Source organism: Phoca vitulina, unplaced genomic scaffold (genome assembly GCF_004348235.1).
Source record: "Phoca vitulina isolate PV1807 unplaced genomic scaffold, GSC_HSeal_1.0 scaffold28, whole genome shotgun sequence".
Classification (NCBI taxonomy): domain Eukaryota; kingdom Metazoa; phylum Chordata; class Mammalia; order Carnivora; family Phocidae; genus Phoca; species Phoca vitulina.
The window spans coordinates 21409801-21432733 of record NW_022589731.1 but is presented as its reverse complement, the minus strand read 5'-3'; the positions used below and the strand labels follow the sequence as shown (position 1 = coordinate 21432733).

The 22933-nt window shown below is 44.6% G+C and overlaps 1 protein-coding gene across 2 annotated transcripts in view; it reads left to right on the top strand.

Moving 5' to 3' along the window:
* The window catches only part of LOC116643982 (disintegrin and metalloproteinase domain-containing protein 12-like), a 583570-nt gene that overhangs the window by 431551 nt on the left and 129086 nt on the right, over positions 1 to 22933 (top strand). For both annotated transcript variants that reach the window (XM_032423146.1, XM_032423141.1), the window contains one exon: positions 14639 to 14717. In XM_032423146.1, coding sequence (XP_032279037.1) covers positions 14639 to 14717 — 79 coding nt within the window. The remainder of the gene's footprint in view (positions 1 to 14638; positions 14718 to 22933) is intronic.

Below are 22933 nucleotides of genomic sequence, written 5' to 3'. Positions count from 1 at the left end.
AATATAGTCCACTGTTTCTTTCCCCAGACACATGGAAAGATTTCAGCTTTTAATGAAGAACTCCTTTCTGGAGCATGTTTTTAGAATATGAGTTTAGTAGCACATATGATGTAATCCCAATCCCCAACTTTGCGTGCAAGATTGTTGTGTAAAAATGAAACCATAAATCCCATCTGAATTCTAGTTGCTGGGTTCTTTATAGGAAGTATTCTTCTGTGTTCCTTTTTTTAAAGAAACCACAATATTGTCATCTGAGAAACAGATCCGTGACTGGGCAGCCAGAAATGTTGGAAGCATGTTTGTCTTTTTTCTGCCCGAAGCCTGTCCAAAGAAGTGAAGTAATGGTCTATATTGGGTGCATGCAGTAGGTATCCATTTTTGCCCTGTACCCAGGACACAGCTTGGAGACTTAGGGTTACAGAAAGTGCATCTGGGGGGGGGAAGAGCTGTCTTAGCTGAGTGCAGTATGTGTTCTCGACTGTGATGCCAACGGCTTTTTAAAAGCACCAAGCAAGTCGTACACTGGGAATGCTGATGGCAGATGGGCTCCGAAGTTTTCATAAATGCAGTGGGTCCCTGCTTCAATCAGATATGAACCAACTCAGCACCCCTATCATGGTTTTTAACCAGTTTTACAGTTTGAGTCTGGGACGCTCATTTAAGATCTCTGTTTGTCATGACCTAGGGTGATAGTTTGCCGTGCATGGTATTAGTCAACGAAATCAGCAAGGTGGTTCCTATCACCCTGTCGTAAGAATGACGGCAGGCACCAATACTCCCAGCCACGTTCTGACTCAGCCACTTCAGTGCTCGTGGAAAATTAGCTGTTGGAATTAGCCAAACTCTTCATAAACCTGGGGGCTGGAATTGAATAGGAATTAAGGCACCATGAAAAGTGCTCATTTACCCCTGGAGAACCTGCGAGGAGGAGGCAAGTAGTTCAGAGGCCCAGCTGCAGGAATATTGATCGGTTTGGCCTTTATCCTGGAGAGAAATCCATCAATGGCCCATTGTCACTGGGGTCTGCTCTTTGGTTCTTCCCTGGGGGTTCTTGAAGGCATTAGGTCAAAATGCAAAACCTTCCAGTTATTTAAAAAAAAGCCCCATTGCTAATCAGGTAAGCATTGAGAGAACAGCTCCTGGGAATCAGAAATATTCACCTTGGGTATTACAAGGACTTCTTATTGTGGTTTCTTTTAAAAAGAAAAAAAAAAGGGGGAGTTGGGGAAACAGAATACTGCCTATGAAAAACACAGCAACCAGAATTCAGATGGGACTTATGGTTTCATTTTACAATTTTACATTTTACAGCCCTTCCCTGCCCCAAAGACCCATCTTTTCAACCGGATCTCTCACAGACATCGGTGCCTGTTGGTGCCGGCAGAAATCTGTGGCTTTTTCGGGATCTCTGTGACTCAGCCTCAGGGACGTGAGCAGGCCGTGGCAGTGGGCCATCGCGGGAACCAGGGTGTGCTTCTCCGGACCATGACTCTGAACGCCCGGGTTTACAGCCAGTAGGCCCTTTTTAAAAAAAAGGAGCAAGACATTCATTTCAGAACCACAGCCTGTTGCTTGGTCGTGTAGCAGGAAGGTCTGAGGAGCTCAGTGGCTGGTGCAGAAAACTTGAGAAGCTAGGGGTCTTTTTCCCCTGCCATAGGTCACTCGTGGCATCTATCTCTTGGCACTGATGGAATGGAAATTTGCAGAGCAGAACTGTCTTTGAGTAAGCAGAAGGGAACAAATTTGATGTAACACACATTCTATGAGTTTGGTTCAATGTAGGTCAATTTTTAAGAGAGCCCAGCTGGTCAGTCTACGAGTCTGCCTGGGAGCTGGCTGGCTGGCTTCCTCTGGGGCCAAGAAAATCCCCTCTTTTGCCTCAGAGCCCCAATTAATAAAACTTCTTCATCAAGCGGTGTGGGTGAGGAAAACGGGCTGAGCTACGTCCAACTTTCTGTGAAACAGCTTACCAGGTCATCAGACCTGCAGTGTGGCCAGACTCCCAGCCTGGGGCTCCGAGGAGGATGCCTGTTCACACCAGCAGCCTCTCAGACACCAGCTGGTGTTGGGAAGGTCCGTGCATACCAGAGTCATTTCACTTTTCATTTAAAGCTCTATGCCCATGGATTAAAAGGTGTTTTGATTTGGTGGTTCCAAATCTGCCTAGCCTTTTTTTTCATGCTAAAGATTGAGAAACTGCTCTTTGAAGATTTAAAAAAAAAAAAAGCAATTTATTTGCTCGGCAGTACAAACAAAAGGCTAGATCTATTCTAAGTGATGGAACCTTAAGTATCTTTTATCTATCAGGTTTTGTGTTTTTTTGGTGGTGGTTGTGGTGGTGGTGGTGGAGGGTTTTGTTTTGGGGAGTAGGAAGAAATGTCTCATACCCTAAAAGAGCAGCAAATCAGTAATTACTGTATTGTCTATGATGCCTTTGAGGTAGTTTTCTCATTCTTGATTATTAGGTTCCTTCAAAAAAATGTTTACTGAGGGGCGCCTGGGTGGCTCAGTCGGTTAAGCGTCTGCCTTTGGCTCAGGTCATGATCCCAGGGTCCCTGGATCAAGCCGCGCGTCGGGCTCCTTGCTCAGCAAGGAGCCTGCTTCTCCCTCTCCCCCCTGCTCATGTGCTCTCTTGATATCTCTCTCTCTCTCAAATAAAGAAATAAAATCTTAAAAAAATATATTGACTACTATTAGGTTGCAGGCCCTAGTCTAAGGGCTGAAGACACAGAGGGAATCAGACAGATGAGCCTCTGCCCTAATGGAGGACACATAAGTCACAGAGCCAATAAGCAATGAAGGGCAGTGAGCACTATGGGAACAGAACAGGTCCCCACAAGAGGGGCTATGAGAAGAACCAGATGTGGAGAGCGGCAGGCAGAGAAGTTTGCTCCAGAAAATGTCATTTAGGGTGAGGGTTACTATTAGCTGGCCAAGGCAGGGAAAGAGGGAAGAATGTTCCAGAGCAAGATAAGAAGGGTGGAGGCCTTGAGAAATCAAAGGGAGGCCCCAGAGCCTTAGTGAGGTGAGCTGGGCCTGTGAACAGGGAAGTGGGGCCCGTCCACGCTCCAGGATTTTAACTGCCCTCTGGGCTTTGTCAGAAGGGAGTGTAGGGTTTTAAGTGGAAGAATGACATGATCTGATTTTTGTTTTAAAAATTTGACTCTGGCTGTTGTGTGGAAAAGGGATGGGGATGAAACAGGAGTGCGAACAGGAGCCTGGTGTGGAGGTTGTCACAGAAGGTCAGAGAAGATGGTGACTTGGATCCGGGAGATGGGGGGGTAAGCGGGACAGAAGCTGGTGGGTTTATGAATCCTAATAATTGCTCCCATTTATTGAGCACATAATCTGGGCCAGGATGTATATGAGCATTTAACATCTATTATCTTCACAAGAACTTTTTGAAGTAGGTCACATTTTATGTCCAAGGTCACAAAGAAGAAAAAGGTGGAACCAGGTTTGCCCTCAGCCACCATTGCTGTGCTGCTGCCAACGATATATTTTGAAGATAGATTTGTCTCCTTGTCTGAATTTGTATTACTTGGAAATATATTAGCCCAAGCATCCTGTGAATATTTACTGGAAGCCTTTTGGGAGATAGGAACCAGGCAGGAGACGGGGCCTCCAAAGTCAATAAGGAGGACCCACCCCAACCCTTGCAGCACTCGGAGGCGCTTCCCTTGGCTTTCATCCCCTCGTGCACCCTATTTGGTTGTGCCATTGGGTCCTGCCTTCCTTAAAATGATCCACCAAGAATTTTGTTGGGCTGGAGGAGATGGAAACATGCGTGTTTTTCCATGTACAGGTGATGGCCAAAGGCTGAGTGTAAGGTGTGACAGCCTCTCAAAACCTCACTCTATTACTCCTCGATCCCTCTGTGACCTTGGACAAACTTCTCAACACCTCTGAGCCTCAGTTTCTGCATTTATGAAATGGTCCTGGGAAAGATTTAAAGAGCCACTAGTTAGGACATGTCCTGCCCCATCATAGACCGTGTGGATGCTCAGTGACTTGCAGCCATGGATACCACCACCATCATAGAGCACGATGGGCAATTAGAACATGAGTCAAGGTCGACTTTACTTCTGGTGTCAAACCTACTCGACTGTTTTCAGATACTGTTTAGCACCAACTAAAAAATATAAATGGGCTTCCTTCTTCATTCGCTTACCTTACTGAACTTTTGACCTTTCTGTATGGGATAGTGACAACCTTTTCTACGCCAATACACACAAAACAACTCCTCATAGGTAATTATTCTTCAGACCAGAGGTTCAGTGAACAGAGCCCTGACTCATACTGCCCCTAATTGCTCCTTTTCATTTCGAACCTGTAGCAATAAATGGGAAATAGACCCACCCAACCCAAACTACAATTTCTTTCTAATTGTTTTCAGAGTCAGGATTTGGCATGTTAAATATAGTGTCCCTTGAAAGAGAGATGAACAGTAAAGGCAAATGTAAGCATAGCAATAAGATCTTGGGCTCTGAAGTCAGACCATCTGCCCAGTTCCAGCTGTGTGACCCTAGACAAGTCACTGAACCCCTATTGATCCCAGTTTCCTCATCTCAAAACAGGAATCAGCCCACTAGGGTTGTTGTAAAAATTAAATAAAATAATGCGGATAAAGTGCTTTTGCTTTGTAGGAGTTCAAACGAATGTTAGCAACTGATGCTGCTATTTGGCCAACTTATTTTTCAAAAGAAGAAAAAAAAACTCTGAAGCTTAAAAAAGCCCAGCTTTTTTACCTGTGTTGGCAGAAATGTTTGAAGAGGACCATGTAAGCTAACCTATAAAATCTAGTCTTGCAATCCCGTCTGCAGAAAGTGGCTAGGGGGCTTTATTTACCTTCGGAATGAATGGGTTGCTGGGTTTCTAACTTTTCCTGTCTCACGGCCCTATTTTTCTAAAAAATATGCTAATTAAACTGGGGGCACCCAAGTGGCTCAGTGGGTTAAGCATCTGCCTTTGGCTCGGGTCATGATCCCAGGGTCCTGGGATCGAGCCCTGCATCAGGCTCTCTACTCAGCAGGGAACCTGCTTCTCCATCTCCCTCTACCTGCATTCTGCCAACTTGTGCTCTCTCTCTCTGACAAATGAATAAATAAAATCTTTAAAAAAATATGTTAATTAAACTTGATAAATCTCATGCTATGAAGACAGTCATATCCCATCAAGAACCACCCAGAGCAGTTAATAAGCCCACATTCAAAAGACTTTGAGGGGCGCTGGGGCGGCTCAGTAAGTTAAGCATCTGACTCTTGACTTTGGCTCAGGTCATGATGGAGGATGATCAGGTCCTGGGATCAAGCCCCGTATCAGACTCCGCACTCAGCAGGGAGTCTGCTCGAGATTCTCTCTCTTCCTCTCCCTCTGCCCCTCCCCCCACTTGATCTCTCTCTAAAATAAGTAAATGAATCTTTAAAAAAAAAAAAACCCACTGGAACCACAGGTAGCCACGTAAAGGGGAGAGAGTAGCCCGACGACGCTTCAGGCCCCCGTGGAACGAAGCTGAGGAGCCACAGTGGTAGGAACCCTTCATCATTCACCTCTCATGTCTCACCTGGAAAATGCAGCCAGCAAATATGGCCCCCCATCCTTATCCACATCTCTCCCGAGTCTACAGCAGTCCCTGGCGGCACCTGTAATCCGTTCACTCTGGGGAAGGATGAGGTCATCTGAAGAGCCCCAAGGGATGGGAATAACATACTTCAGTGTAAACGCCCCATGATTTGATCCAAAATTCTGTATATTTGTGGCAAAACGGAAGCAGCACATTAAGGACTATTTTGCAGGGAACTTAATTGTCCCCTACAGTTTCCAAAATGCTGTCTCAACAGTTTTATTTATTATAGTTAGTGAAACTAAATGAGAAAGAGCTGGGGAGAGGGAACTTTTTTTTTATTCTGAGGGGAAAAAGTTGCTTAATCATTTTGAGTATTTTAGCAAATAGAGAATAACAAAAGAACATCAGATGTAAATGCTTCATTGTTCTTACAGTTGTACAGCTAGAAATAGTTAGGATCCCAAATACCAAAATTATAACCAAAAATAATTTGAATTTTGTAGCTAAATTAAGTGGAGTGTTATAGAAACAGCATAAGCCCCATTTTGTAGGGCGGAAACAATTATTTCAGGAAAAGATACAATATGATTTGTTGGTACTTATTTTTCAAACCTTAAGAATCATGTGCTGACATTTTTTCCTGGCAAAGCAGGGTTGACCAGTGGTTAGGATGAGGTGGACTTTGGAGCCAAATAGAGCCAAGTTCAGTCTCCACCGGCTTGGTTGTGGGGCTTTGGACAAGCCCCTTAACCTCTCTGTGCATTTCCCTCTTCCTTGCCGGGCAGATGGTAACAACCTCTACACCACAGGCTCTCCGCCAACAGAAAGTTCGAAAGTGCACTTGAAACCCAGGTGTCCCAGGGCCCGACATCCATAAGCAAACATCAGCAGGGAGATGGCATTGCTGGTGAAGACTAGTCATAAATGGTCGTGGGGATAGGGCTTTGCTTTCAGTCTCCAAATCAAGAAACCAGAGCATCATTTGTTTACCAGGATGACTTTCCCTACAAGGAAAACGAAAAGCCTAAGTATCTGCAAGGACGAGGCTGTAAAGGAAGTTCCAGCAAAGCTGAGACATAGAAGACAGCAGGTCTTGGGTTCATTTTCTTATTTTCATTTTCCTCCTCTTATTTCATACCTCAATGCACTGTCTTTATAGAGAATTATTCAGTTGTCTGATCTCTCCATCAAAGAGCCCAGAAGAGCCAATGACATGAGCATGAGGAGTCCTGTGACTCCGGCCACTGCAGAGTTTTCACGGAAAACTAGGAGTTACTTTCAGTGTCTGAAGCATCCAGTCTGGGTATATATTGGTTTTCCTCTCGATCTTTTCTCTATATTTATTTAGCTCTGGTTGAGGAATAGATCATTTTATAAAGGATATTCATTTTAGTAACTGGGAAAATCCTAATCATGATTTTTAATTTGGGTTTTTATTATGTGTTATATTTTGTTGAAGCTCCAGATGGTTTATCCCTCATAAGAACATATTCAGAGCTGTATTTCCAAATTCTTGTAAAGAAAACCATTACCCAAATTTATATATGAATGATTTGGTAATTTGTGGAATAATAACTTGTAGTGAAGTAAATCTTCAGCAAAAAACTGGGTTGGATGCTTTGAATACCAAATGGGTTTGCTAGAGAGATCACGAGTGTGCGTGCGATTTAACTGCAAAGTATCCACAGTGCCTGCTAGTGTAGTTGACAAACAAGAGCTGTCTTGTGATGCTTTTGCATGAATATGCTGCACAGAATAATTAAGCCCTTAAACCATATGTATAGTCTTCAAAGAAATATAGGAAAAAGTTGACATGTCATCAATGAGTTTTTCATATTCTAAATAATTGGTGCCAATCTCTAAGCTTGCTTTTCCCTCATTACAGTTCTGAAATTGAAATTGGTGACAAGTTGTCAAGGTTGGTCTTGATGACCTGACAGCATTTAGAATTCTTGAAATAACAAGGGAGTGAATGTGACTGTCCCCCACCCCAGACCCCCTCCAGGATCGGTGACCACATTTTGGAGCCACGTTTCTTTTCTTTTTAATTGATCCAATTAGTTTGAACACGTTCTGTCCAAATTGGGTTGCTTTTCTATACTAATGATTCTGTGTCTGTCATCGGTTTATTAAGCACTTCGGTGTGTTAGGCATTTTGCTAGCTTAGGGATGTAGTTTCTGCCCCTTACCCAATGCAAGAGAAACCGAGTCACTAAGAATCAAGGCAGAGCAAGGAAAGGCCCATAACAGAGTCCTGGCCGAACACGGGAGAGATGTTAATGGAGGGAGGACAGAGAAAGCCATCCCAGAAGTAAAAATGAGTAGGTGTTTCTTCCAGCTCTCCTATGCTTTGGGGAATAAAATATGTCATTTCGATGAAATCCATCTCATTCAAACTATAGAACTAAATTATATAATAGTAAATTTAAAGTGGGATCATTGCAATACTAACTTAAAAAAGGCAATTTGGGGGTAATTTTTTTTTATTTCAATACACAAATCATTTCAGAAAGGTAAGATATTTTATAAGGAAAAACATTATCTACATCACAGTGTTTTAATGTAAATCATAAATGATCATTTCTAGCCAGATATACCCAAAGATTTTGAAATTAGAAAATACAGTGCTCGACTGGAAAGGATGAGATTGTACCTGTTGTCCTGTAAAGAAAGCATGTGCTGTCTGTCTCCATCTCTGTCTTCACTCCAAGCCACTCTCTAAACCTTAGACTCAGAGAGTCAGCTGCTTGCTGGATATCCACGAGCATGTCTGCCAGGTACCTGACATTCGACGTGGCCAGGACAGAACGTACCGTCTCCTTTCAGTCCTGTATGAACCACCCATCTCACTTGTCAACTGAGGTTCCTAATTCTGTGCCCTCTTCTGAATTTCCCATCCCAAAGGCTCATATATTGGTCTGGTCATTTGTTTGGATGCTCACACTAGCTTCTTGCTGCCTTTGTTTCTTTCGGGTTTTTTTCTCCCCATGCCCAGCATGGAGCCCAGTGTGGGGCTTGAACTCACAACCCTTGAGATCAAGGCCTGAGCTGAAATCAAGAGTTGGACGCCTAACTGACTGAGCCACCCAGGCGCCCCTGTTTTTTCCCCCCAAAGGCTTATCTACATGGCTGTCAGAGTGGCCTTTAGCTCCAAAGCTTGTGTCTACTTAGGTCACTGCGAAGTTTAATGGCTCCCCATTGCACGGAATAAGGTCAGCAACACTTGCAGCTTGTAGGATTAATCCCCAGCCTGCCTATCTGAGCAACAGTGTGTCTCCCTACTACAAACTTTACACCCCAACACCTGCAACTCCACACAGGTTCACATTTCCTGTGCCCATCCCCCACTAGCATGCTCCTCCTGTCCTCTCTGTGCATTTGCGAATGTGGTTACCCCTATCTGGAATATTCTCTTCCTCATTCCTCTCCATTTCCCACATCACAATCCCCTCTCAACCTGATTTCTTCTTCCCCATCTTCCTTGACTCACTTGGGTACCACATCCCTCAGGCTGGCTTCTGGGTTAGAAGCCTTTCCTTGAACTCCACCAGTGCTTTGGGCATATCGCCATCATGGAGCTCTCCTCACTCTCTGGGTCTGTCCTTCACCAGATGGTGAGTTTGGGGGGTGTCTTATTCCCGACGCCCAGCACAAAACATATTATATGAGAGAATATTGAGGTGTCATTCATAATAACAAAACATATGGAGAATAGCAAAATCAACTCCTGGCATTTTATTTTCTGTTGTAGCGAGGAACAGAATTCCGTGTTAGATCAACTCATCTAATAAGCAGTTCTCATGAAATTATGCATTCACCTTCTGTTTTCATTTGCTGACACAGAGCATCCATCTAATTGGATTTTCTCCTTGGGGAAATCTAAAGGAAACGGGCCCATTGCTATTGCATTTCCAATATGGCCATTGTCCGACTGCCCCTCTGTTTTCCCAAAGGACCTTTGACTTCTAGCCCTTTTAAATTAGACACACATCTTAGAAAGCCTCAAGTGAGCACATTCTCTGTTTCAACCGTGGTTCCTCAGCAAGTTGTGGTCCCTAAGAAAGACATGAAACATGGGATACCTGGGTTGGGAGGGGATAGCCCTAGACAAAAAGACTATGCCTGCAGCATCCTCCTGAAATTCAGTCATTCGCCTGTCCATCCGTCCGTCCGTCCATCCGTCCATCCATCCATCCGCCCATGTGTTCTTCCCCTTGACACGTGCTTCTCCAGCCCTTTAGCACAGCACCTGCTGCAGACACTGAGGACAACAGCTCCTGAGCAGCCTGTAAAGACCGTGGTTACGAGCGCAGGTTCTACCCCAAAACCACTCACGTGCCGCCACGGATGGGCTGAGCCTGGCTGGTTCACTTAACCTCCCGGTGTCTCAGTTTCCTTGTTTAAATTGGGATAAAAACGGGATCTCACCCACAGAGCCAGAGAGTAGGCACTATCAGGATTCAATGAGATGCATATAAAGGGCTTGGCACAGGGCCTGGACTGGGCAAAGAGCCCTCCTGCGGCTTAGAATCTTGGGAGGTTATAGACAAGTAAGGAAACCAAAGGGGTTCTGTGATGTGGGGAGTGGCGGTGATGGAGGCCACTTCTGGGAAGATGATCAGGAAAGGACCCTCTGCAAAGACATTTAACTAATACCTGAAAGATGAAACGGAGCCAGCCCCACGAAAAACTGTGTGGAGGATGTTCCAGGCACAGGGCAGGGTAAATGCAAAGGCTCTAAGTGGAACAGGGTGTGAAATGTTCTAGAACGTGCCAGGAGGCAGTGTTGGCTGGGGTAGACAGAGTCACTAGCAGTCACGGAGTGTTGGGAGGGTAAGGTTGTGAGCACCTGGAGAGCATGGAAGGCCTCCCCATGCAGTGGGAAGGCATTTGGGGCTTTAAGCAGGGGAGTGCATGATCCCAAAGTGGGGTCTGGACAGGCCCATCACTGCCCTCAGCTCCTCGCAGCCCAAGGGAAGCATGAGGTGGACCGGACCGTCTGGCACTGGGAGGAGCTCAGCACAGAGAGTGGGATGGGTCCTATTGTGCAGTGTGTGGCCTATGGACCCCCAATTCCTGGAGCCCCGTGTGGAAGCACAGACCCATGGCTTGATCGTTGCAGAGGGGCCCCAGGGGCCATGCCAGCTGTCTGTCCTCCATCTCCTATCCCAATCCCTTGTGGGAAACTGAGGCATGAGCCTGTCCAGCCCCTCTGAGCTCAGGGTGCTGGCCACGCCCATGGAGCCTGGGCATCTGTTCTGTGTGCCTCCCTCCCTTTGAGAAGGTTAACACCCACGGTGCTGTCCCTGCGCCTGCGCTCAAGGCCAGTTCTTTCCCAGATTCTATGAGAAAAACTCAAAAAGGAGTGTCATCCGTGTCTTAGCTTCAGGGGACAAGCTGGGGCATTACTCAGCAGCCAGCCTCCCCTTCTTTCAACAAAGGAAACTGCAGTGATGCTTAAGAATTCTTTAGAGCTCAGGGTATGACTGAGATGGTATTTCTGTTTAAGTGACATCAGGACAACAAGGAAAAGCAGTAGGGTTGGTTTTTTTTTAATTCTTTATTTAAATTCAATTTAGTTAACATAGTATTAGTAGTTTCAGGAGTCACAATTTAGTGATTCATCAGTTGCATATAACACCCAGTGCTCAGTCCATCGTGTGCCCTCCTTAATGCCCATCACCAGGTTACCCCATCCCCCACCCACTCCCCTCGAGCAACCCTCAGTTTGTTCCCTAGAGTTCAGTGCCCCTTATGATTTGCCTCCCTCTCTGTTTTCATCTTATTTTTTTTTTCCATCCCTTCCTCTATGTTCCTCTGTTTTGTTTCTTAAATTCCACATGGGAGTGAAATCATATGGTATTTGTCTTTCTCTGACTGATTTATTTCCCTTAGCATAATACCCTCTAGTTCCATCCACATCGTTGCAAATGGCAAGATTTCTTTCTTTTTGATGGCTGAGAAATATTCCATTGAATATATACACCACATCTTCTTTATCCATGCATCTGTCGATGGACATCTGGGCTCTCTCCACAGTTTGGCTGTTGTGGACATTGCTGCTCTAAACATTGGGGTGCAGGTGTCCCTTCGAACCACGATGTTTGTATCCTTTGGATAAATACCTAGTAGTGCAATAAAGCAGTAGGTTTTTAAAGGCTGAAGTATTCATGGGTCTTTGTATTACTGCAGAGTCACATTTTAAAGCATTACAATTAATCTTTCTGCTGGTATACCCCAAAATTCCTCTTGTCCACAAGTTTGCTGACTGTCGTCTACCAAAACCTCATCTTCTCCAATTCCTGGCTTTCCTAGAAGATTTTCCATGTCTCTCTTACATGAAGTGAGTCTTCTTCTTGGACATCCATTCAAACTAGCTTTTGGTTAGAAAGCCTTAAAATGATATCTCTTTGTATTATAAATTACCTCTCTACAAATTCCTGTGTGTGTTACTCCTCTTAGTATTAGGTTCATTCAAAATAAGAATCTAGTACTGTCAAGAGTGGAATTACTAAAGTGTATTAACAAAATGTAAGCAAAATAATAAAATTATGAGCAAGCAGTAAATAATAGAAGTAATAATATTATAACTTGAATCATATTCCATTTTTCTTTTTCTCCTCTCTCTGTGATCTTGGAGCCGACCAAGCCCCTCCTTCACCAGGAGCACTGAGGCTGTTACAGGCCCTGCCCCACGCAGGCCATAGCTCCTGGCTCCTCCTCGCCGCCCCCCCTGCTCTGTGCATCTTCCTGCAGGCTTCTGTGCAGCTCTGACCCACCCCCTCTCTGTCCCCATTTCTCCAGCCTGTCCCCTTAGATGACCCTCTCCCCTCAAGCCCCTGCCTCTTGACCTCACACCCCATCTCTCTGCTTCCCTTCAGAACCACCCTCTGGAAAGATTCATTGACCTTTTCTGTCCCCATCTCCTTGGCCTCCCCTGCAGCTATCCCAGTCAAGGTCACCAGCCTCCCACACCTCCCCCACCTGCCCCTGCCCATCCCAGCAGGGCTGCAGTCTCCCTGACAGTGAGCCTGTCCAGAGGGTCGTCTGACAGCTCACAGGAGGGATACTTAGAAGATGGGGATTTGAGACCAAAAGCAACAGGGAGGTTAACCCCCCCAGCATGATCAGTACAGATTGAGGGGGGGCAGCGCAGGAGGGTCCATGTGCCTTCGTCAGTGAGTGGGAGGGAGCGTCTGTTGTATGTTTTTGGCACACGCTTCTCCAACAGTCTGGTAAGCAGAGCACAAGTCAGACCACTGTATGGGTCTAACTGATTGAAGCCGGGCATATCCTAAATATATGGAAATCCATGTAAAACAGGGAGGCTGCTTTCAGTTCTGGGCGTGGCTGGGAGAGAAACTGGAGAGATGGACTGTAAGGAAAACATTCCTATCTGTTTCGTCCAAAACTTCCCACTTATGTCTCTTCCCTGTTTGTCAGCGCTCTGGTTGCAAAACCCAACTCAAGCCAACTGAAGCCAAAGAGAGGGGTTTACTGGGGAAGAGGAGAGGCAAAGTGGGTCCCCCGCCCACCTGGAAAGCCTCCCCCTTTCTCCCCTCTGCCAGAGCCGAGTGATGGCTTGGTCCCCTGGGCAGCGTCCTTGGAAAGCAAGGGACCAGGCTGAGGGAAGCCCAGTGAGCATATTTTTGGAGCTGTGAGAACAAGGAGACAAGACTTCTTCCCAGAGGTCCCAGCTCACCGCATGCTGTAGGGAGGATTTCTGACGGGCTCGCTTGGATCCCATGTTTATCTCTGGACCGGAAGCCGAGCGACCCCCAGCACAATGAACAGTGTGAAGCGCGTTCTCTGAAGGCTGGGGCTGGGGGGAGACAGCATCACTGGCAGGCACTGTACCTCCTGCGAAGTCCAGTATTCAAGACAGTTCTCAGCTCCTCATTGCCCAGGCAGATACACCCCAGGCTCCATGCACAGGGACCCTTCCCCGTCTCGCACCCACCCAGCTCCCCAGATTTCAGACCTTAAGTCTCCTGGCCTTGCCATCCTCTGCCTGGAATTCCCTCCTGCTCCCACCCCTCCTTTGTCTGGCCAACTGCTGCTCCAGAGGCAGGCTTCCTGTGTGGAGCCTCCTCCTTCCGCAACATCCCACCTACCATGTTCCGTCTGCCCAGTGAGACTGTGCCTCGCTCTGTGGCCGCCCTCCGCACACTGGGTGGGGTCTCCTCTGTCACCCTACCAGGCTGCAGTGTCCTTATTTACCTAGGTACCCTCGCCGCTAGTACAGCACCTCACATGCAGTAAGAGCACAGGAACTATCTGTCATAGTTCTGTTGAAAAAGAAGAAAATAGCGCATATTACAAAAGAAATGGCTAAATAATTTAAAACGTAAAGAAGCTCATGCTTGACTCTCATCCATGAAGATCTAGTGGACCACATACAATTTTAGTTAGGATAAAGAGGGCTTCTCCTCTCCCCTTCAATTTATCTTAAAAATTTGATATTGCAATGTGTCCGAAATCATTTTTCCTCACCTCCTGTAGCACTGCTTTGAACATTTCATTGTTGTTCTGAGCTCTTCCTTGACATTTCCATATCGATAGCTGCTTCTCTCACCCAAGGAAATATCAGCAGGGGCAATATTGTGGACCCAGAATTATTTTCCCAATAGGTGGCGCCACCATTGATTCTAGATGGGAGAGCCTGGTGACAGCCAGGCAGGTAATTCTCCCAACCTGGAAACCTGCACATGCGATTTGCAGAAGAGTGTGTGTTCTTTGCACGTTCCAGCATGCACGTGCACTTGTGTGCATGTGTTGCTGGGTGTGCACACGCCTGGGAGTGTGTTGGAGGAATGAGGTGAGAGAGGGGGAAGCTCCACATGTAATGTGGGCGCTGTTGTGCGAAGCACATGTGTCTGAATCCCACCTGCCTGGGTCTCCTCCCACCTCCTTCCTGAATAGGGTGGAACGTCCTCTGGGAGCCTTATTGGGTCATCTGTAAAATAAGGATGGGTCAGATGCTGGCCGCCCAGTGGCCTAGAAACTCACAAGCAACCTATCAATACGATGTTACACTCATCTTTTTTTTGTGTTGTTTCTGTTTTTCCACAGAGGTCTCATTGCTAGCAGTTTCACAGAAACTCATTATCTGCAAGATGGCACTGATATCTCCCTCAGTCGAAATCACACGGTAAGTCCGGCAACAAGACCCCCCATGATCCCGTGCTATCAAATCTGGGCTTGCACTTTGCAGCTGTTTTATCCTAGCAAAGTCACACGCCCAGATTCTTCACTTAGATCCCATGAAGAGCCTGTGCATCACTCAGGATTTGGGCATTGCATCCTAGCTCCAGGAAAACTTGGCCTTGGCCAGCTTTGTGCCAGGACAGGCCTTGGAGGTATGGCTCATCTTGAAACCACCTTCCAATCACTAGGGGATGCTCAGTTAGGCAAATCCTTTCTAGAAAACGTAGCAAAAGTTCAAGATGGCTTGGAAAGCAGTCATCCCTGGGCTGAACTTAGCTGTGTTACACTTTAAGTATCTTAAAGAAATTCAAAGGAAACCTGATTCTGGTGAACCTATAAATGTATCCCACTTATTAGAAATGCAACCTACCTATTGTAAGTGTATCCATCATAAATAAATGTTTAAGCCACTTATTTATATAAATGATAAATCCACCATAAATAATATAGTTCTATATCGTGGTTGTTACTATAATATGACCTTTATCACCTTTTAGCTTTCCTGGTATTTGAAGTTTTATATGTAACTTGGACAAGATGCTAATTTTATCTGATCCTTTAACAAGTGCTTGCTGGGTACCCTCTGTGCTCAGCCTGTGTATGTGAATATAGGGATTTAAGGAGAGTTGCTGCCCTCTGAGGACTAGGAAGATTACTTAAAAAAAAAAAAGCTGTGGATATTTGTTTTAAAAAGAATTAGCTTAGAGGAAGGCTTTCCATTTACAGCTGAAGTGTGGTCAAGCAGCTGTGAGTATCGGCAGGGATCTCTCCCTTCTGTGAACTACGCCAACACTGGGTTTCTTTATCACGTGTTCGGCACGTGGCAAGTACAAATTGATACCTTCAGACTCATAGCAGTTTATTTGGTGGAATGACCTCATACTGATCTTCCAGCCTGAAGAAAGCACATAGAAGTCCTGGATAAAATATAACCGTCTATGAACTTTTGTTAATACCTGGTCAAGCTTAAAAGAGAGTCCAGGAAATCCCTGGAGGCGGCAACAAAGAGGGGATGTAAGCTCAGAGCAGTAGGCTGGTGAGTTGGGGTCATGGGACCTCAAAGGGCTACCTGGTGCTTGGGATTTGGGGCAAGAGAAGTGGGCACCTACAACTGAGAGTCCACAAAAACTGGGCCCCCAGAGAGCTGCTTCCTCTGTGAAAAAGGGACAAGAAAAACTCTAGTCCAGAGAAGGGACAACGAAGAGAATTGTCTCAAGGTATCTTGGATTGAAGAAAGCTCTCATAAAAAATAGAGAAATTGAAACCCCAGCTAGCCTTATAAGTATATGTTTGCAGTGGGGTGGACTAGTGTCTAAATTTCTAATACCTGTATAGAAATGTAATTCCCAGTCAGTATATTGACCTCAAAAATATATTGGGACCAATCATAGCCTGACTGGTCCCAAATCAGCAATCCTGGGTCCCCTGGGCTGAAGCCAACCCAAAATAGTTCTGTAGAGATATTTCTACGGCTCAGATCATGAGACGCCCATGCCAAAAACAAAGAATACTGATGAGTCCCAAATCAAAATTACAGAACACACAGTGAGAAAAGCCACTATAAGTGAGCATTGGTGGACAAGAATAACAAGAGAACCAGCACCTCTGGGAATGCAAGATAATAGAAAAATCAGACAAATTTGTAAATATTTTAAAGACAACAGAATAGAACTAATAGAAATTCCAGAGTGAAGGGGCACTTGGGTGGCTCAGTCAGTGGAGCGTCTGACTCTTGATTTCGGCTCAGGCTGTGATCTCAGGGTCATGAGATCAAGCCCTGCGTCAGGCTCCGTACTCAGCGCGGAGTCTGCTTGAGATTCTCTCTCTCCCTCTGCCCCTCCCCCTACTCGTGCACTCTCTCTCTAAAATAAATAAATAAATAAAATCTATTTTTTTAAAAAAGAAATTCCAGAGTGAAGATACAGAAAGAAAGAAAATAGAAAAGAAGCAATGTTTAAACAGAGTGTGATGAGAATGTCCCGGAATTGAAGAAAGACATGCATCCCAAGTAGGAAGAATAACAATAAATTCCCACCAGGATGGCTTGTAGTAAAACTGCAGACCACCAAGGATGAAATCATAAAACCACCTGAGATAAAAGAGACATTTGTACAAAATGACAAGCAAACCCACAACAGACTTCTTGTCAGCAACTACAAAATTAAAGTTTCAGAAAACCAAGGGAAAATTACAAAAATAATAGTAAAATACATTTGCACACAAAGACAAGAGAATTTACTATTCTCAAATTCTAACAGAGTATCTACCAAAGGGGCTATTGCAGGAAGAAAGAAATGGAACACAAGAGGCAAGGGTAGGAATCAGAGGCAATAGTAAGCAAAATAAGTGCATGTGAATAAATTTAAGTAAGCTATTTAAAATAATAATTACAACAATAATGACTAAATTTGGATGTTTTAAGACAAGATGAGCAAATAGATTTAGAACAATTTAAGAATTTGTATTGTACTTGACAATAATACAGATACAGATTAACTTCAGCTTTTGATAAATATCTTGCCAATTTCAGTATAACCCTTAAAAGAATAGAAAAGCAGAACATATAATTCCAAATAATCGATGGTGAACAAAAATAGTGTATCAGCTCAGGAGAGGGCAGGAAAGAAGGAAAAGGATTTGAAAAGCAGAGTAGATATAAAACACAAAACAATTATATAAAAATGAGTCAACATAATAATCTAATTATATGTAAATAGATTGAACCTGTTTGTTAAAGTAAAAACAGAATATCTGCTTAGAACTTAAAATCCAGCTACATAATTTTTACAAGATTCACACTCAAAATACAAAATGATTGTGAAAGGAGTAGAAAATATATAGTAGACAAATATTAACTTAAAGAAAGCTGCTGTCGTAGCATTAATATCAGACGAGCTAGATCTTCAGGCAAAGAGAAAAGGCATTATTATGGATAAAAGGGTTGATTACTTAATGATAAAAGGAACAATTCAAAAGAATGGTAAAATAACTGTGAACCTATCTGTACCAGTAAAATAGCCTCAAAATCTGTGAAGCAATAATCAAAAGAATTAAAATAAACTGACAAATCCACAACCAGAGAGGGAGATTTAAATATACCTCTCTCAGAAATGAAGATTTTAAAAGATGAGCTGAAATTAATGAAAAGGAAGACCAAAAAAAAATTGAGAGAATCAAGCCAAAAGATGGTTCTTTGAAAATATTAGTAAAATGAATAAAGAACAAATCTAATTGCGAAGAAAGAAGAATTCCCAAGCAATGGTATTAAGAACACAAAGACAGGCATAACTATTGCCATACAGAGATTTTGAGAATCACAGGAATGCTATCAACATTACTAACCATTTTCTTAAAAATGTAAATTCTTAACGCTGTTCAAGGTGAAACAAAAATGTAAATATAACTATATAAATAAATTAAATCAAAAATAGTGTTTTTTAAATCCCACCCCCCAAAATAATATCAAACCCAAATATTTTATCAGGTAACTTTTGCCAAACCTATAAAGAACAAATAGTCCCGGAGAATTCTTTTTTTAAGGAGGAGAGAGGAACTATAAAAATCAGAAAAAGAGCATCCGCAACATGAATATTATAGACTAGTTTCAATTATGAACATAGTTGCAAAAATCCTAAATAAAATATTTACAGATCACATCCAGCACATATTTTTAAAACTACTTTGTGACCAAATGGTACATATTTGAGGAATGCAAAAATAGTTCAACATCAGTGTATCTAATAATGTAATTTAATGTATTAGTATCTCTAGATGAAAAGTATTATTATAACTGATACCATTTCTTCAAATATAATCCAAAGTATTTATCATGTAGATTATAAGAGCTCTTATGGGTGGGGAATGGCAGACTGGCAGAATCGCTGATAGACCAGAGGCGAGAAAATCTGTTAGGGACCTAGTGTAGTTGACGAAGGTTTTGCCCACAGAAGTAGCCTTGCAATGGATGGAACTGGGCAGAGTAAAGAAAACTTGAAGAGGCAGAAGAGACAAAATCCGGTGACAGTGGATGAGGGGGGTGTCACCAACAGTGCTCAGTCCCTTCTGCTTAGGTGCTCAGCGGGCCATGTGTTCTCACTGGCACCATTAAGGAGCAGTTGTTGGTTTGAGAAGGCAGAGGGGACAGTGAGGACAGGTTTGTCCCCATTGAGTCTGTAGTGGGACAGCCAAGTAAAGGTGTTCAATAGGCAGCTGGGTATATGAATCTGGAGTCCAGGAGAAAGATGGAGGTAAAAAATGAAGATCCGATGATCGACCTCAGATCCAGTCATTGGCACCATCATTTCACACTTGACTTTCTGGTTTTTCCTCTTTTTTCTCCTAGGATGCTCTCATTTAATATATGCTTTATAGTTATCACTAAGGCTGTCTTCACAGTGTAATTGCTGTTCCAGATAGAAACAGAAAAAAGAGATCTGAGCAATGCAGTGACAGTAAGCTTGAGTCCTCCACTTACCCATCATATGTGAGGGCGAGTGGCACTCTTCTAGCATGGACACACCCAGAATGTGTAAGATATGCTCCCAAAGTTATTCCACCAGTTTTGTGGTTTTGGTTTCAATCTCCCTTACTAATTTTCCTTTTCTTAGGCAATTTTTTTTCCTTTTTCCTCATGTGGAGAGACAAATATGATAAGAGAGAAGAAGAGACAAAGGATTAGGGACTCGGACAGTGCGGGCTGTAGGCTACAAAGGTAGCTGTCTTAGAGACTAGCCACATGGTAGCGTGCCAGAGTGCTAACAATGGCCATCTCTGTGTGGGGAGGCTCTGGATTTTTCTATTTTCTGTGATTTTTGTGTATATATGGCGAGTGGGAGGATTATGTTTTCTTTCTTCTTGTTTCTCTACAAGGTCAGTGTATAGACAGGCAAATGTCTACCCCATCCCTCTATTCATCCCTCACTCCTCCACATGGAAGTGTCTTTTATAGGCAGAAGAGGTGGGAGCATGCAGGCCCAACAACCCTGGTCCCTGTTCACTGGGCAGCGGGAAGAGCCCATGTCTGGAAGGGCCATGAGTCTAGCCTTGCTGTCCTCCCTCAGTCAGTGGTGGCTGAGGCTTGCCCATTCCCTCCATGGAGTATTCTCAGAAATAGGGTTCTGCAGCCCCAGCCTCTCTGAGATGGGCCCCAAGGCTTGGCTAGCAAGAACGGAGTGGTAGGGGTGAAGGTGGGAAATTGTACAATGCTTCAGTTCCACCCAGGCCTAAGTTGTAGCCTCTAACAGAATATACCAGAAGCCCCTTTTTTTGAAGGTAATTAAACATGAAAGTGTTTTTTGATTTTCATCTGACTCTGAATCTAGTTCTTGTAGGTGAAGCAACTGGAGGATAAATTAACTGGCACCTCCAAGCCTCCAAAAACAGGAAGCACATATCGCTTGTACAATTATAAAGAAAACGACATGTCTTGTAATCTAGCATCAACGTTGTCCCCTTCCTTTGCTCCCATTCTGTGCCTTCAGCCATGTTACTGTAAAGGTAAGGAGTGAGCAGTCTTCCCCACTAAAGAAAACCCACAGCCCTAGACAGCCAGTCCTTCCAACAGAAACCCCTTGAGCGGAGTCCATGACCTCTTCTTGTCTTTCATGGTAAGGAGACAGACGCAGCTTTTGGGGTTTTGTTTTTATTGAATCAGGCTGGAGAACAAAAAAGAAATGTGCTGACTCATCTTCTTATCCCCTGAAGTCAGCACACAATGGATTTTCCTAAATTTAAGATTATATAAAAATAAGAACCACTTTTGGCTATAGTACCCTCTTTTTTAAAATTTCATCTCTCAACCATCAGCATAAGCTGGTTGACAGGCTGAGTAGTGGCTGACTTTAATTTTGGAATTAATCGCTTGTCTTTTATCTCTACATTGTCCTGACAGCCTGAAATACTTGTGGTTTTACCCTTTGCTGGCCACATCTGAGGGAAGATTATGTTTTATATTGTTACTTTTAACAAGGCCTGTGGGAGACAATGACACGACATTTGTGCTGTTTGCATCTCAGAACACAAACTCTGGGAGAGGCCGGAGTAACCCTCCAGAACCCCTCCTGAGTGTTGTTCGCGCTCGGTGGGAAGGCACCCATCTGCTGCCCGTGCGCTGAGCACCTCCGCACTGCCAAGGCCCTGTGGCCGCCACTGAGGGTACAGCAGGGGTTGAATATAGACAAGGGGGCCTACGTGGGGCCAGAAGGAGGAGACTGACATTTTTCCAAGAATCTCACACCTAATCAAAAATCTGTGATAAATGTGCTGAAGGGAAGGTTGAGGGGCCTAATCTGGTCTAAGGGATCATGGAAGTCTTCGTGGAGGAAGGAACATGTGAACCAAAATCTGAAGGTTGAGGAGACGTGAACCAGGGGACGGGTGAGGGAAGCACATTCTGGGCTGATGCTGAGCTTTACTTGCAAGCAGGGGAGTGTTTAAAAGTTGACAGGGGCCGGAGTGTGGAGGCCTTGGAGGCCACCATGATACATGTGGTTGTCATGGAGGAACACTGGGAAGGCATAAGAGGTCTCAACCTCGGGTGTCAAGACCAGTATAGGCTTTGAAAGACCCACTGGTGGCAGCACCAAGAGTAATCAGAGAAAGCAAGAGCAGGGATTCAGCAAGATAAGGCAGCTGGCTCTTCTGGAAAAGCCTAAAGCCCAGGGGAGAAGACATGGCTGCTGAGGCCAGGGCCAGGAGATGGAGAAGGGAAATGTCTGACCTTAGATGCATGAGCTGTGCCCAGAAAGTTCCATTTGTTGTATGTGTTTCTCTTGGAAAAACTTATGAAAATATTTGCTTGGTGGGTGCCAATAGGAGACCAGTCAGTGTTAACTGAGGCTGGACCTCAGATAAGTGTGAAATCCAATATTTTGATCAAAAGCACTGTTTGGGTGACATCCCATCCATTTCCCTGGTAAATGTTTCCTATCAAAAAGGAGTCGATAGGGCGCCTGGGTGGCTCAGTCGTTAAGCGTCTGCCTTCGGCTCAGGTCATGATCTCAGGGTCCTGGGATCGAGCCCCGCATCGGGCTCCCTGCTCGGCGGGGAGACTGCTTCTCCCTCTCCCACTCCCCCTGCTTGTGTTCCCTCTCTCGCTGTGTCTCTCTCTGTCAAATAAATAAAATCTTTAATGAAAAAAACAAAAAGGAGTCGAGGGGCGCCTGGGTGGCTCAGTCAGTTAAGTGTCTGACTCTTGACTTTGGCTCAGGTCATGAACTCAGGGTTGTTGCAACGAGCTCCGTGTTGGGCTCCGCACTCAGCACAGAGTCTACTTGAGATTCTCTCTCCCTCTTCCTCTGCCTCTTCCCCTGACTCTCTCTCCCTTTCTTAAAAAAAAAAAAAAGGAGTCAAATCTCTGCAGTTGACTTGGACTAAACACGTCAGGGCAAGTGGATATTAGGGAGTCAACGTCATTCCTCGACAGTTAGAAAGCATCAGAAATGTGTGAAAAGATGACTCTGGATATAGGAGGGAAGTCACAGGTCATTCACATCCCGTAAGTGTAGCAGGTGTGAGCAAGGCTTGTTATCAGACTCTTAAGAAATGCTTTAAAATGGCTTTAATTTCCCTGCCTTCACTGTACTCTACATTCATGCAATCCATGTACTCTTCCCAGAAGGCTGCCCTGTTCTTCCACCGACTGACGCACTGACCGTATCCCACGGTGACCCCACCCCACTGCATCTTCCACCCTTCCTTGTCCACAGACCCTTCTGTGGTTCTGGAGCAGGCCCTGCCTTCTGCCCAGCCAGAAGATGTCACGGCCACCTAATCTTTTCTCCCCACTCCTAGTCTCACCTAGGTTCAATCCAACCCCTGTTCCTGCCTCAGCAGTCCTTCCAGAACATCTTTCTAGGTGTGCCATTCCCTGTTGCACTTACTCTGATCCTCCTAAATCATCAGTAGCTTCCCCAGTGCCCCTTACTCTCAGACCAGTGTGCACATTCCCCAGTGGTACCATACCTCCTCTTCGTGCCTGCACCGTTCATGCAGACGCTCGCCCAACAACAGACGTATGCTGAATGCTCAGTATGTCAGAGTCAGCAATATGCAAGGCAAGGTGTAAAGTGCTTTTCAGACATTTTGTTGTTTGATCCTCCCAATAAATCAGTGTTTGCTATTTTTATGCCCAGATAAGGAATCTGAGATGTAGCAGGGTTA